General features: G+C 42.6%; 1 protein-coding gene across 3 annotated transcripts in view; it reads left to right on the top strand.

The window, feature by feature from the left end:
* LOC131443472 (kelch-like protein 29) overlaps window positions 1-14,990 on the top strand; it is a 216,362-nt gene that overhangs the window by 121,338 nt on the left and 80,034 nt on the right. For all 3 annotated transcript variants that reach the window (XM_058613134.1, XM_058613132.1, XM_058613133.1), the window contains 4 exons: window positions 3,077-3,215; window positions 9,708-9,904; window positions 12,462-12,574; window positions 13,429-13,575. In XM_058613134.1, coding sequence (XP_058469117.1) covers window positions 3,077-3,215; window positions 9,708-9,904; window positions 12,462-12,574; window positions 13,429-13,575 — 596 coding nt within the window. The remainder of the gene's footprint in view (window positions 1-3,076; window positions 3,216-9,707; window positions 9,905-12,461; window positions 12,575-13,428; window positions 13,576-14,990) is intronic.

The raw sequence follows: 14,990 nt of genomic DNA, 5'->3' as shown, positions 1-14,990 counted from the left end.
TTTGCCAACACAAAATGGTGGGTCTCTGGAGACGCATGTAAATTGCATGCAGAAACTTAAAATGGCGCCATGTATGGCAACCAGCAGTGTGCTCGGTCGCCCTTTTGTAACAACCAATCATAGATCAGTAATTGACTTACCACACCTCATAGAAGCATATGCTGATTGGTTATGGGAAATCTCACCCAAGGAGCCCATTGGCCATAGCGCTCCGAGACGTCTGACAGTAGAGTTACTAGGCTGAGCAGCAGAGTTGGCTCAGTGTTCATACCCTCTGTAAAATGTGTCAACCAATCATGAAGAGCCAGCACTCTCTGTTGTTATTATTGTGAACAGCTTAGGGGCAGGGAACCACCTTGGCACATTTTATCACTGCTTGCAGGCCATGATATACTCCAAAACAAATATAGACTCTGTGTTGCAGAACTTGACAGTCCCCAAAAGATTTTTTTTCCTGTACGAGTATTGAGATGTTGGGGTTTTCAAAGCCGCCGTTGAACATGGCTGTGCCTCACACTCTTCACGCCCCAACCGCGAGAATGGGGACGCCATGTGCAGTTTCATGGTCCCTGGTGGTGATGAGTTGTTCCAGTGCGCTCACAGATCCACCCAAGAAGCCATAATTAGCTTTTCCATCAGGCATTCAGGTGTATCTGTATGGCGCTGAGGGAGGTGGCCATTGTTTGCTGACAAGTGGAGTTCTCTGTCTGCCCCACTCACTTGCTCCATTGTTGGGTCAAATGGATGGTATGCAGTGTGGCTGATTAGAGGTGAGAGCCATATCGCTCACTCGAGTCTCACTAATGCAAACTCAAAACTTGTGTGTGTATTCACTATTCGCGGTCCATGCCCGCACAGTAATCAGATGGCCAACTGACAAGCAGCTAGGGAGTGGAATGTGGAAAGTGCAGGGAGATGAATGAAAGACAAAGGCAAATTCCAGCTTTGTGTTTGCGTGTGTGTGTGTATGGCCTGCTCTAACCATACAGTACAGCAGAAGTATTGTCCAATCTAGTATTATTATTTTTATTATTTAACTAGGACTCACATTCACTGTGTTTAATAACCAGGTCATTCTCTCTGGCAGTTCAATTCTTGATGAAATAACTCTGAAGGATAACCCGGGCTTTTACCAAAGCACGCGTCTGAATTACACCTTATTTGTCATGAGTCTTTATACTGTATAATTTCAGTTACTGGATTCATTCAGCGCCGATCTCCCGCTGTCAGTCAGGAGAATGGAAGGAGCTAAATGAGTAGATATTCTTGGCAAATAGACGGACGAGTGTCATTCCGGGTTAATTAAATCCCTGATTTCTAGTCTGGCATGAAGACAACGAAAGATAACGAAAAAAGCGAGAAAAAAAGCCCTCCTATTGCAGCTGGGGCGTTGCCAAAACAATCTCCATCCATGCACATGTGCACATCTTTCTTGTTACATGTGACCTTATTGATAACAAATGTCTCAGACAAACATGTTTATGCAAAGGTAGTGGCTACATACTGTATATCACGCAGAGGTGTTGCTATACGTCGGTTTACAGCACAGACTACACTTTGTGCCAAATAACTTTTTTCCGACAGCACCTGTGAATCTCTGTGAAATTCTCGGTTGACGCTAAGAGGAGAGCAGACACATATTTCTGTCTGTAGCACTGCATTTAAATCTATGTGCTTTCATTCAGCGGCGCTCTTAGCAGTGGGTAGATCGAGAGATTAACAAAGCTACAGTTTTAATTATCACTCCAAAGGCTGTAGAACAAGTTGCGAGTGTCCCGCTGGTTTTCTCTCTCAGCATCCCATCATGGTGCCTCATTATGACACATCAAAACAAGGGCCTCCGACCCAGCGCTACAGTAAGGCCAGGCCTTAATGGTGTGACTGCACCAGATTATACCACAACACTGTGTACTATGACCTTCAGCAGCACAGTGGTTTACTCCAAGCATGTTTTCTCAGATTGTGTTTTGTCCCCGTTACTGTAGTTTTGTTTCCAGTGAGGGAGACGAGGGTGGGTGGTTTAGTTTTCTGAGAAAGAGAGACTGGGAGAGAGAGAGAGAGAGAGAGAGAGAGAGAGAGAGAGAGAGAGAGAGGAGAGATTTGGGGATAAGAAGTTGTTTTCTCTTTGAGCACATTTGAAGGTCAACTCAATGATGACTAGGGCATTAGTGAGGAGCCAAAATGTTCTATTTTATTATGAATAATGCATTGACGGTGTCTCTGGTTTCAGCCCACGATTTTCCTTCCACTTCTAATGCCTCAGTTTCAATTGACACAAGTCAAATTTATTTTTCTTAATACAGCCGCTTTCACACTAAACTTAGCAGGTATACCTGGGATTTTTAAACGTGGGCGAAGATGCTAAAAAAAGGCAATTAACACCAACCCCACTGCTAGTGATTGGTCTGTGTTGTTGTTTTTTTCACCCCTGCGTCACCTGTGTGGGAATTGAAATGTCATAGATGCACCAGAGACAAAAGGAGTAGGAAGAAGAAGGCACTAAAAACAAGTCGCTATATTCCATCTCTTACTTTATAAATATATATATATATATATATATATATATATATATATATATATATATATATAAAAAAAATAGTAATCATTTAGATGATCTGATTAATGAAATACATAATATTGAGTGTTGAAAAGAAATGATTCGTGCAAGGATACAGCAGACAAAGAAGAAACGAGCGTGTTCACCTGGGTCTGACATTCACACTGATGCTGATCGCAGCTTAAGCCAATTAAACATAATCCCACTGGTAAAAACGCATTTAAAGCAGTTAAACTGATTAAACAGGGTTTTTTTTGACCTGTGGGAAGAGAGTTTCCTGCCTCACATTTGCATAAAAGCTTGACCAAAAATGTTCACTCCTATCTGTGCATGTCACTTGTTGTCTATCATGTAACAGACACTGTGTCTGTGACTGGCCAGCAAAGTTGTGTTCTTCTTTAACCTGCCCTTTTTTTTGTTGTTGTAACATTCTGTTCTGTTTGTTGTCATGCTGTTGTTGAGAAACATGTATTCTAAACCCAAATGTGGCATTGTCTGTTTCTTTTTCTTGTTCTACAGAGATGTTGAAGGAGTTGAACCAACAGCGCAGAGAGAAAGAGTTTACAGACCTGAAAATTATTGTTGAAGGCAAAGAGTTTGAAGTCCACCAAAATGTTCTAGCTTCCTGCAGCTTGTATTTCAAGGACCTGGTGAAAAGGTTTGCCTTCGCTTCCCCTCCCACCAGCTGTTGATCCAGTCTGTTCTTTTCATAGGGCGCATTTGTGTCGTTTTCTTTTCTTTTTTTCCTTTCCCTTCCCCTCTCTCTCTTGCAGGTGTGTGAAGACTTTGGTTCCTAACACAGGGCCAGCAGCCATTCCTTCTTCCTTCCCACTCAAATGAATGTATTTGAAACTGGAGAAAAAAGGTCAACTCTCGTCATTACCTTTCCTCCCCATGTAGGGCAATTTAACCACATTTCCATTTTAATGAGCAGTGAAAATGTTCCATGACTGGGGATGTTTTAAAACTCACCAAAGGGCCAAAACAAAAGAATCATGCATTCCACACTTTGGGTGGTAATTTACCAAAGCCACGCTGTCTTCTGTGGGCAGAGGGATTTTTGTCTCCCAAGCTACTCTATTTTTCTGTTGCTATTTTGTGAGTTTTCGCTGCAAAGCAACCTTTTCATATGCTAATACATCCTGGTTAGTTTAATAAGACATTTTGAGAGTCATTAACAAAGGACAAAACAAAAGCGCAGTAAGACAACTTAATGAACCACCACTTTCCCAGGTTAACACCACCCTTCACTAATGTATTTATTTAATATGGATCCAAGTAATTCCCCTACATTTCTTCCCTTCATACCCTATTTTTTTATTTGTCTTTAAGGGCTGTTTTTTTTTTTCTTGGGTGCCCGTCTGAAGAAAAGTGTGTGTGTGCGTGTGTGTGTCAGGCGGAGACCCTTTTAGTGTCTCTGGACGTCTGTGCACATGTGTGAGCGTAAGTTTGTGTTTCTTTATCAGCCGTGTTTTCCCGGGAGGAAATGCCATAAGTCCCTAATGTCCTCATCCTTACTTCAAATCCTTGCAGGTGTTTTCGGCTTGATTGAGAGTCCCCGGGACCCATAGTTGTTTTGCCGCCTTGCTGTTTGTGTGCATGAGTGTGTGTTGTGTTTTTTTTGTTCTCACTTGCATGGCTTGTGCAAATACAAAGAAAAAAAAGGCAGTCGCTGGAACGCCTTAAGGGAAGTTTGCCACTTTGCCCGTGCCGCGCTGCCTCCGCGGCATGCTCATCACAAACCTGCTTATCAGCTGTGGCCTGTTCTCTCACCACTGATACACTTGTTCCTCCTGAATGGGGATGGAGTGAGGACGACCAGAGAGAGAGAGAGAGAACAGTGATAGAAAAGCCACAGAGCCACGTCTGTACTAGGATCACTCATCTCCATGACAGCAACACTCCTAACACCCTGTGAATGAAAATGAGACACTCAGGCCTCCTTTGACTTTGACAATGGCAGAGAAGCTTCCTGAGAGACTAAAGTGACTTTGGATTTAGCTGAAGCCCCAATGCTGGTGAACCTGTCTATCAGATTGTCTCGTCGCTGCCTCTTACCCAGGACGTGCAGCAGCCAGATCGCTTATGTGCGAAGACAGGGGTCCTTAAAAGACTCCGGTGCTCCCAGAGGAGTGGTCTGAATTTCATGAAGCTCATTCTCATGCCCGCTGCTGCTTACACAGTCTGATTCTCCTTGTTAAATTTGACAGTTTAATTGAGCAAATTCTCATTAATTGCTTAATTAATTATAAAACCGTTTGGTTTTATTAACGTGACACTCGTCGTTTTTCATCAGTTTATGTCTGAAATACAAATTATTCACACCAAACGGTAACTGATAACTTTGTTCTAATGATGTCATTTCAGAAGAAGACTTTTCACCACCGCCAGTTCACACTACACCATCAACAGCAGTGGTTGTTGATTTCAAAAAAGCGTGTGGTCCCTTGACTTATATGGAAATGAAAGTTGTTGTTCACAGCGGTGAAAAGTTGACAGGAGAGGGACAGAGGTGTAGCACAAACAAAGGCATAAGAGCCGCTAAAGAGTTTTCAGGGGGAGCAGAAGAAAAGAGGAGCATTTTGCCCATCGCCGTGAGGGGAGCGGAGCGAGCGTGGTCAGAGAGAAGCAAAGAGCCCATCTGTCATTGAGACACAGCTTCTCATGAGCCACTCAGGTCACTTTTTTCAGTGCAGCTAGAGTTATGCTGATGCTGCTCGTGGCTGGCTGCTGTCCACATTTTTATGAGGTCATGTAAGAGAGACATTGAGAGACAGAGACTTCATCTCTTTATATGTTCTGAACCCACTGTCCCCCACCCTTTTCATTCAGGAGGCATTCACTGCAGTTCAGAGGCCCTGTCAGCCTGCTGTAAACCACCCGTGTGTGTGTGTGTGTGCATGCTGGAAAATGTGTGCGTGTGTATAAATGTCCTTTACTTGAAGCACTACACACGTTTTACTGCATGCGTACTTGTGTGTGTGTGTGTGTGTGTGCACGTACAATGCAAGGACATGGTTTTGTGTGTTATCCAGGCAGGCTGCCATTAGTCAGAGAGAAGGTAGAACTAGAGGGTGAGGGAGTGCACATCATACTTTTTCTCCCTGACCTACCCTGCACTCATACACACACACACACACACACACAACCTATGACTAACTTACAAAATCAAGGTCTATTTGGCAAACAGCTGAAATTTAGCAGCATGTAATAGCAACGCAGTATAAATAAGTAAGTAAGTAAAATATATGTTACATTTTGCTGCATTTCTTCACCAGGACCTTCTGGCAGAAAAGACTCCATGTGACACCATCAGACTCAATAACCACACTTTAACATATCCATTGTAAATTCTACATCACATTCTCAGTTTTTACAAGAATCCGAAAGCACCTGCTTCTATATTTTACCTGTTCTCCTCCACTGCTCAGCCTCAAATAGTCACAATGTATGGTCATTCACCCCACCAGCTTACCCCGTGATACCTGAGGAATATAATGCCTCTCTGAAATGTACGCACACGTCTGCCCTTGCCCTCACCCAAAAACCTATTACCCTACCCTTTAAAGGACCGATGCACAGAGCAGGGAGACAGATCATCGCCGGTAATTCCATTTTACCCCTCAGGATTTTCAAATAAGTGTGCTCTGCAGGCATTTAATTTATGGCCACTGCATCAGTAATGTAAAAATCTTTCAGCAGTCGCGACACATGCTTAATGCCATTTGTTTTTCTCCCTTCTCCCTCAGTCAACCCATGGGTTTTCTATGCGCCCGCGAGACAGGGAGTGTTATGACGATGAGATGGGCAGAGAGCTGTGTTAAAGCCCATTACAGTGTCGGCTCTGCGTGAACTCTGCAGCTGAGCCCAGAGTGCACATAGCACACTGTAATACTCACTTTACATTTCAATTAGCAATATTATTCTGACTTGCTTCAGACATAGGGTCACTTCACCCACATCACGAACCCCATTTTCTGCCTCATGTAACTATTTGGTTTAATTTGTCCTACGTTTTGCAATACGTTCGTCTGTGAATATTTTTTTTTTTTGTTGGAAAATCCCTTCTGTTCCAAGGCAGCTCCCAGCAGATATAAAACACAATGCATTTCCTTCTCTAAATCTATAGCCTAATTAGGAGACACCATCAATCATTAACAGTCTCAGTAAATTGGCAGGACTCGATAATGTGTCTTTTTTTATTATTTCAAAAAAGTATATATTTGATTTAGTTTAAGTTGACTACATTCCATCTTTTAAAAAATGGTATGGATTCATTTTGGGGAGGAGACTTTCCTAAAGATTTTTTTTTTAAAGTACTGCAACTTATAATGAACCTGAAAGTAAATACCTTTGACCTCCATTGATCTGGCTTAGAGGCAGGATTTTCTCTATTGGATTCTTTAAAACCTAGGCACCATTTTTAAGTTTCAAAAAACAACCATATAATCCTGAGACTAGTCATATTTCATTTGATTTTAAACTCTCCTGTATTGGCGTTTGCACTCTTATCAAGTTTTATCAATCCAATGTTTTTTGTTCTCATGCTGACGGCCCCGTGCTCATACTAAGACGGATGTTTTGGCTGTAAAACGCTCCACCTGTCATCCTGTCCTCTTTGTCCTGCAGACAGAAACTCAGACTCGTTCCAGCCGAATAGCCTTGAACTCTCCCAAATAATACCTCATGTTATGGATGGAATATAGTGGCCTCAATACTGGAATGCAAACATAGGCAAAAAAATTGCATCCCAACACTGATAAAGCAAGCACAATAAGTATATTTATTGTTATAATTTATTCCTGATTTATGTCGTGACAGGATCTGTAAATGCAAGCCATTTTTAGCCCAGACAGCGTAGGCTTTGCATCTGAATAACCTTCCATCTTAACATGCCTTGGTAGCGCACGTTTTGCCACAGAAAAAATGGCTTTTATGAAAAAGCTAAATGTATTCCCTGTAAAATGGGCTTTTTATAGGTTGAAGGATGTACTACGCGTGTTTGCTTGTGTGTGTGTGCGAGCGTGGGTGCGTGCGTGTGCTCCCCTCTCTCCTCTCTGCTTCTTCTCACCACCATTTTTGACAGTCTTTGCTGATTTTAAGACTTCCTCTTGAGTAAGTGGTGCATTTTTCACAAACAAATTTCTTTGCCTGAGTGTGCCCATGTTTTCCCCCCACTTGTCCTATCTCTCTCATGTCTCTTCTGTCCTCCTTGCCGCCCACTGTCACTATTTAAATTCAAGTCTGCAATCAGATGCAGCATAAATATCCACCTCCTTTAGAAGCTCCAGAAAAGTCATTTCCATAACATGAGTGCTCTGCTCAGACAAACCAGACTGCCACTCGAGCTGGTTCCAATTGCACTAATTGACCAGGTTGATGAGCATGCTCTTCTTTTATTTTTAGCCCCTTTGCCTCTCTTTTCTTCACCACCTCCTTCCATCATTTTAACCTTGAACAACACTCCCCTTGCTTCTGTCATTACCTGCCCCCACTTCAGGGCTTTGTGCGGAAAATGGGCAATAACACATGTGGCTTTTTGCTTTGCAGGAGGAAAATGAGTAACTACCTTGATTTTTCCAGCCAATGTCCATCCAGAGACAAATGCCATTGTCTTTTATTTTAATTAATAAATTTATTATAATTTATTTATTTAATTTCTTTTCTTTTCTTTTTTTTGGATGTCCTTCTCCCCTTTCACCTCCTGAGTGCGCTTTAAATGACAACTAATGACTCAGTTCATACACTACAGGCTACTGATGGTTATTGCAGCGGGGACAGAGGCTCTGTTTAGGTGTGATGGTGGATTTTTTTTTCGGGGGTGGGTGGGGATATCTCTTATTTTAAAAGACCAAGGCACAGTCATGGAACAACCCAACCCCTCCCTCAGAAGGATGGCTGCTGGCTCCCTGTGGAAGAACCGTCTCACCCTGCCTCCCTTCCTTTTGCTCTCTTCACTTCCATTTCCTCCCCCCCCCCTCGCTCTCCTCTCTCTCGTCGTCACAATTTTGTCTACCTGTCTCATCTTGTTTGTTCTGTTGTCCATGTCTCACTAAATGCTGACTGTGTGTCATGATTTCTAATCCCACAAACTGTCTCCAACAGAAAAGTCAAAGACACAAACACACACACACGCTCAAACACAGAGCAAGCACATTATCATCGTGATACAATGACTGACAGAAGCTAAACGCCTCCATCCATCTTCATGTAGGCTACTTTTCATATTGTTGATGTCCATAGCCGCAGGAAGAGACAGTAGTAGTGGGGGCATGTGTTCTTCTGGGCTTTGATTCCATTTATTCTGCCCTTGAGTGGATTATTGTTTCACATGGGGCATTAAACATGGGGTGGTGGGGTGTTATTTAACGCACTCATACCTCCCTGGGGGGGATCTTGCATGTGAACTAATCTTGGCCATTTGATCCCGATGAAGTCACAACGTGGCCCAGCTCTGAAAGCAGCACTCCACTCCCTGCATATCTCAGACTTTGCATTACAAGAGGATATCATATTCTATTTAATTTGCTCATCCAAGCACTCTCTGGCACCTCTTACACCATGCCAGCAGGAGTGGATGCACTGCTTTGATACCCAACACGCACACAGCAGTGGTGTATGTTCACAAACAGCGAGAGCTCTCCAGTACACCAAGCACACGTTTCATTCTCTCATATGTCAGCATGTGAGCTGTGCTGTCACCTTCTTTCTCTGTTTTCTGTCTGATAGCTCTTGTGTATTTTGCCATGTATGCATGTCCATCTCGGGAACGGTGCATACATGAAAGCACACATGTAATCACACATGTAACAAGCATGCCTGTTGAAACAACGTAATGACCTTTGTTTGCCTTTATTCAGAGAGGACACTTTGTTTCAGATGCAGCGCTATAGTTGCAAATGTGCTTCTCAGATAGAAAAGTAGAAACCATCCAAAGCTCTGTTTTTGTCCTTTTCACTTTACGTTGTTATCTTATTGTGTAATGATTCTCTTATTTTCTCCCCTTTCTTGTACTGGCCAAGGTGTCTTATAGGTGTTTGTGTGTAGCATTACATGTATCCGTCCCTTTCCTATTTTTGTTTTTGCCTCCTCGTGTTTCCAATGACACTGTGTCTAAACTCCTCTTTCTCTGCCATGATTGGTTAATCAGGTCGTCGGGGGAGACGCGGAGCGGGGAGACGCTGGAGCTGAAAATGAGCAACATCAGTGCTGAAGTGCTGGAGCTGCTGCTCGAGTTCGTCTACACGGGATCGCTGGTCATTGACTCGGCCAATGCCAAGACGCTGTTGGAGGCTGCCAACAAGTTCCAGTTCAACACCTTCTGTAAAGTCTGTGTGTCCTTCTTAGGTAGGAACGACACAGGAAACATTTGCATGTGTGTGCATGCTGGCGTTGTGCTTATATCAGCAAATGTGCGTATACGTATTACATCAGATATCCCTGTGCGACCTTTCCTTTCTCCAGCTTTGTGCATTTTCATACACTGTCGCGCTTCATCACTATGCACAGCAGAACCTAAGGGTCCTTTTACTCTACCACATTTTTTTTTTTTTTTTCAAGTTCCCAACGCCAGCAGCTGTGTTAGAATTCTGCCTGCTAGCATTCTCAGCTGGGCTCAGTGCCTCTGATGTCGTCCCAGTGGGCAGGACCAAGCAAGGGGGCAGATTTATAAAAAGGTCAGAGAACAATTGTCACTTAAATGTCAAATCCTCAGGCCTAACTCCTGATGGAATCGAAAAATAGCAGAAACAGATTGATACTCTGTCTTGATGCATAGACAGGGTATAGAAAGTGGAGCAAAGGAGGGAGGGGCTTTCAGGAGCCCAAGATGTCACATGACAAACCAAAAGCATGTTCCAGATTTTAATGGGGCAGGCTACCAAAAAGCTGCAAATGTCAGGTTTTGCATTCCATTCAATAAATTGTTTTGGGTGTCGGTAACACAAGAGAAGTACATGTTTGCAAAAAGGTCAGCGACAGGAAAGGAGTGAAACCAAAGTAAAAGAGAAGCAGCAGGCCGCGGTATTGATTTGTTTTTTTCTCCATTTGGGAACAAAAAAAAAAATGTGGGAAACAGGGAAGCCATTAGTAGACTTCATTGCCAGTGAGACGTCAATCCATTCTTCTTTGACAAGATACATGACATTTCATCGCATTAGAAGGCGAGAAATACAGGAGTAAGCGTGTGTCCTTGAGCAGAGAGAAATTGATACTGTGTCAGATATTATTGAAGTTTGTAACAAATAGAAAAAAAGAAAAAAAAAACATTTCCATGACCCACTTTTACCACTTTGACTTTTATTCACCACTTCATATTCACACAAATGAAAACATTAACATTCATTCACTTAGATCCTTCCAGATCTGAGGGGATTTACACTTTTATCCAACTCATTGAACTGCACACCCTTGTGTCTTTCATTAAATAAACTAATGAAAGGATTATGCAGCAGAAAAGTCATATACAAACCTGCCCACACAATGCAACAACTCTTCATATGCACATGCACAGGCATGTCCGAGGGACATTTTCAAACGGCCTTTTGTTTATCCACTAACCCCCCCCCCCCTACCACCACCACCTCACTCTGATGCAGCATGGGACCAGCTTTGCTCTTTGCTTTGGCCTTTTAGTTTAGCTGTGAGCCAGCAGATGTTAGGTGACCTTTACTGCCTGATGTTTGTTTAGAATAGACTCTGGGACTCAGACTTTAGTGATAAAAGGCCCGGTGTTGCTTCCTTTTGATGGCTATTGTTTAGTCAGGCCTCCTTTAGTCACAGTTGTGTGTGTGTGTGTGTGTGTGTGTGTGCAGTACATGACATGCACCTTTCCCCTCCATGTGATAAATGGCACTGTGCATTAAAAGACTAAAATTGTAGACACACTACCTTAAACCCTGCATCCTTACAACAGATCACAGAAGATTGCATAAGTCGTCTCCCCACTGGCTGGGCTGTTAGGATAGTTTTATATTCTTATCCTGTGTGTGTGGTTGTGTGTCTCAAGTAGACCCAACGATATGACCTATTTAAAGTTCTCTCCCTGTGAGCAGTGTTTTTGTGTTATTATAGGCTGAAGAAGTTCTGACTTAGAAGGAGTAATGCCAAAGTAATGACACTTGCCGCAAATTAAAACCTTTCATGATACCTAGTGCATTATTTCCTTCCAGATAAACCCACATTTGATATCTTGTTGGGGACTAAAACTGAAAATTAAAGATATTTTATGAACAGATAGATGCCCCAGCTTTATCAACTGTGTAATAGTTTGCAGGCGAAATTCAAAACGTCCTGCCTCAGTCACCACCCAAGAAAGTGTTGATCGTGTTCATCACATGGTGATGGATGGGAGACGTTTGATTGTTAATCAGATAGCCAAGGCTGTGAGCATCTCCAGTGAGGGATCAGTAGAGAATATTTTGCTCAACAAACTTGGCATGTTGAAGGTTTCTACTCGGTGGGTGCCACAGCTTTTGACCCCTGATCAAAAGTGCACCAGGCTGGTCATGTTGCAGGAGAACTTGGCACATTTTGAAGCAGATCCAGCTGGTTTTCTTGAATGTTTCCTAACCCAGGATGAGTGGTGGGTCCGCCGCTTTGAACTAGAGACAAAAAGGCAGTCCATACAGTGAGGATGCTAGCTTATATACCCAGGGCATCCAAATGCTGCAACACCAATGGAAGAAGTATATGGAAACTGCAGGTTCGACCATTGCATCTCGGTCAACCTATGAACCTCTCAGCCCACCCTTGTACTTGTTCTGTCTTGTTGTTCTGCAAATACTCACCGACTATGCTACCAGTGATCTTTTCATGGCTGTTTAAATTCTGTTTTTTTTATCAATGTGCTTGATTCTCTGTTTCTTTATTGTTTTGTTTTTTGTCTGTCGGTCTTCAACATCAGAGAAACAGCTGACTGCAGGGAATTGTCTGGGAGTGCTGGCTATGGCTGAAGCGATGAGCTGCACGGAGCTCCACAACATGGCCAAAGCTTTTGCCCTGCAGAACTTCCCTGAGGTGTGTAGACATTCATTATCGCTGTGACTTCATTTAATCCCGTGGAAAACAAGCTCTTCCACTGAAGGGAAATACAAATAAATACAACAGTTACGAATGAATAATAAAGTCTGTAATCATCACCACACACACATGCCATAAATATGTTGTGTTTAGCACGTCATGCACAACGTTGCAAACTTGAATATTTTCATTCAAATTCAAAAGATAAGCCTCACGTGCAGAGCATACGGTAATTCAACCACACATTTTTAGTGCCGACAAACATAAATATGGGTCTCTTTGTTCAGCAGCAACATTACAATGCTTTGTTCAGGTCAGTGTTTTCACCACGTGCTGTCATTTACTGTGGGAACACAATGTACTGTTCCACTGGCAATTTACTGCAATTTTCCCCATGTTGCCATGCACTTGCTAGGTACAGAAAACAAAATTAAAAAAACGTCAATCTGTCTGCAGCAGGAGAGGAAGGTCAATCACACAAAATCACTCAGGACAGATAATCACTCTGCTGCACTCCAGGGTCTTAAAGCTCATTGCTTTTTCTGATGTCACCTCTGTTATTGATGCTGCCACAGGTTTCCCAGCATCTTACAACATGTCATTGTCTCTTTGCCTGTGTTGCTTTTCTGTTGTTGTACAAGTATCTTAGATAGAACTCAAGTGCTCTATTTATGTCAGTAAAACTGTAATATTTTCTGCTTGGCAAACTCCTGGAAAGACAGATTTTTGGAAGTCATTTCCTGGAATCCTGACAAAAACATTCATGAATGAAAATCACATCAGGAGGTTAAAAAAGAGGACAACATCAAAGTCCGATTCAGCAGTTTAATTCAGTTTTGTGCTCCCCTCAGGTGGCAGGACAGGAGGAGATTCTGAGCGTTTCCAAGGAGGACCTGGTGTCTTATCTGTCCAACGACAGTCTAAACACAAAGGCTGAGGAGCTGGTCTATGAGACGGTCATCAAATGGATCAAACAGGACCCAAACTCCAGAGTGCAGGTAACAGAGAGCTAATGAGTACATTTATGAAGTGTATGTCAGCTCTGCAACTTTACCCAAATGACCACACGGCCGCACATGCATCATGAGACGGAAAACAACACGGAGCCCTTGTTACCACGGACAGATACTGTGCAGATAAATGTGCAGATGGTGCGTGTGTGTGTGTGTGTGTACAGAGCTGCATTAGTGTACTTGTTATATCGACCCTCTTCCACTGAGAGCTACACAACATGAGAAACCAGACAACGAGTGACTCCTCGTTGTCTCTTGGTAGTGCTCATCAAGTTTGTGTTTCATATACAGCACAACACAGGAGTTGTTTACAATCCCAAGAGTTCTTTCCCCTCACAGTGTGCTCTGTTCTTAGTTACACTTTATTTGATTTTGTGACATTGAACTATACGAAAAAATAACAATAGGAACGAAAGCAGTGGCTTTTTATTTTCAGTTGCCTGGGGTTTAATTTATTCCTCGAGACTCTTAATTATAATCAAAGGTGATTTTGACATGAAAGGTACTGACGGGTACAGCAGGTCAAATTTTATGAAACGGGGAATCAATAAGCCTCAAGGTCAGAAAGTTAACTCCAGCCAACATTCATGAAAAGGTAAATAGATTGCTGCGTTGACGGTTATCCATCCAGTGGGTAGGAACCTCAGGTCATGAGTATTTAATGGATTTAGTTGCAGAAACCATGAATTTAAAGCCGATGAATTTAAAGTACTTTATCGCCGTTTAAAAATGGAGGTGAGATTATTATCAGATATATTACACCAGTTTGTCATTGTAAGAGTCATTCACTCAGAGTAATGTCTTCTCATCACACAGCAAGTGGGGAAACACTTACATCAGCCGAACCAGGCTCAGTGCAGACCTCCGCAATCAATGTTACTTTATTGGCACCTGCTTTTATGAGACACATGCGTCAATATTAGATTTTCTTCACCTTTTGGATGAAATATTTAGCATTTTACGCTTTTATATTTGGCTTTATGAGTTCATGGTGACATTCGTCAGTGTAGAGTATTGAATGTAAAAAAAAGAAGAAGAGCAATTCACTAAGAAATACTACATATTTTTTCATGTGTACCAAACTGTTCAAATCCACTGAATTTGGACTGTGTGTGGTGACTGATTGGAAAAATTTGACTCGGTGCAACTTCATAACAAGCCACATGAAGGCTAATGTACTGTTTTTTAGAGAACATACGATCCCTGTCCGCTGTGTCAAAAACTTCCAGCCAGCTCAGTTCGGTGGACTCCCGCAATCACACACTCTAATGGAGAGGTGCAGAGGTGAGTTACTCTGATGAAGTAGAGCAAAAAAAAAAAAAAGAAATGGGACATTTTCCCGGTTGTCTGAACAGCCCGCTGCACTGGTTCCTGAGAGGAGACACCAAGTCACCCTGTCC

The sequence above is a fragment of the Solea solea genome, chromosome 17 (genome assembly GCF_958295425.1).
Source record: "Solea solea chromosome 17, fSolSol10.1, whole genome shotgun sequence".
Lineage (NCBI taxonomy): Eukaryota > Metazoa > Chordata > Actinopteri > Pleuronectiformes > Soleidae > Solea > Solea solea.
This window is presented reverse-complemented; position numbering and strand designations above follow the sequence as displayed.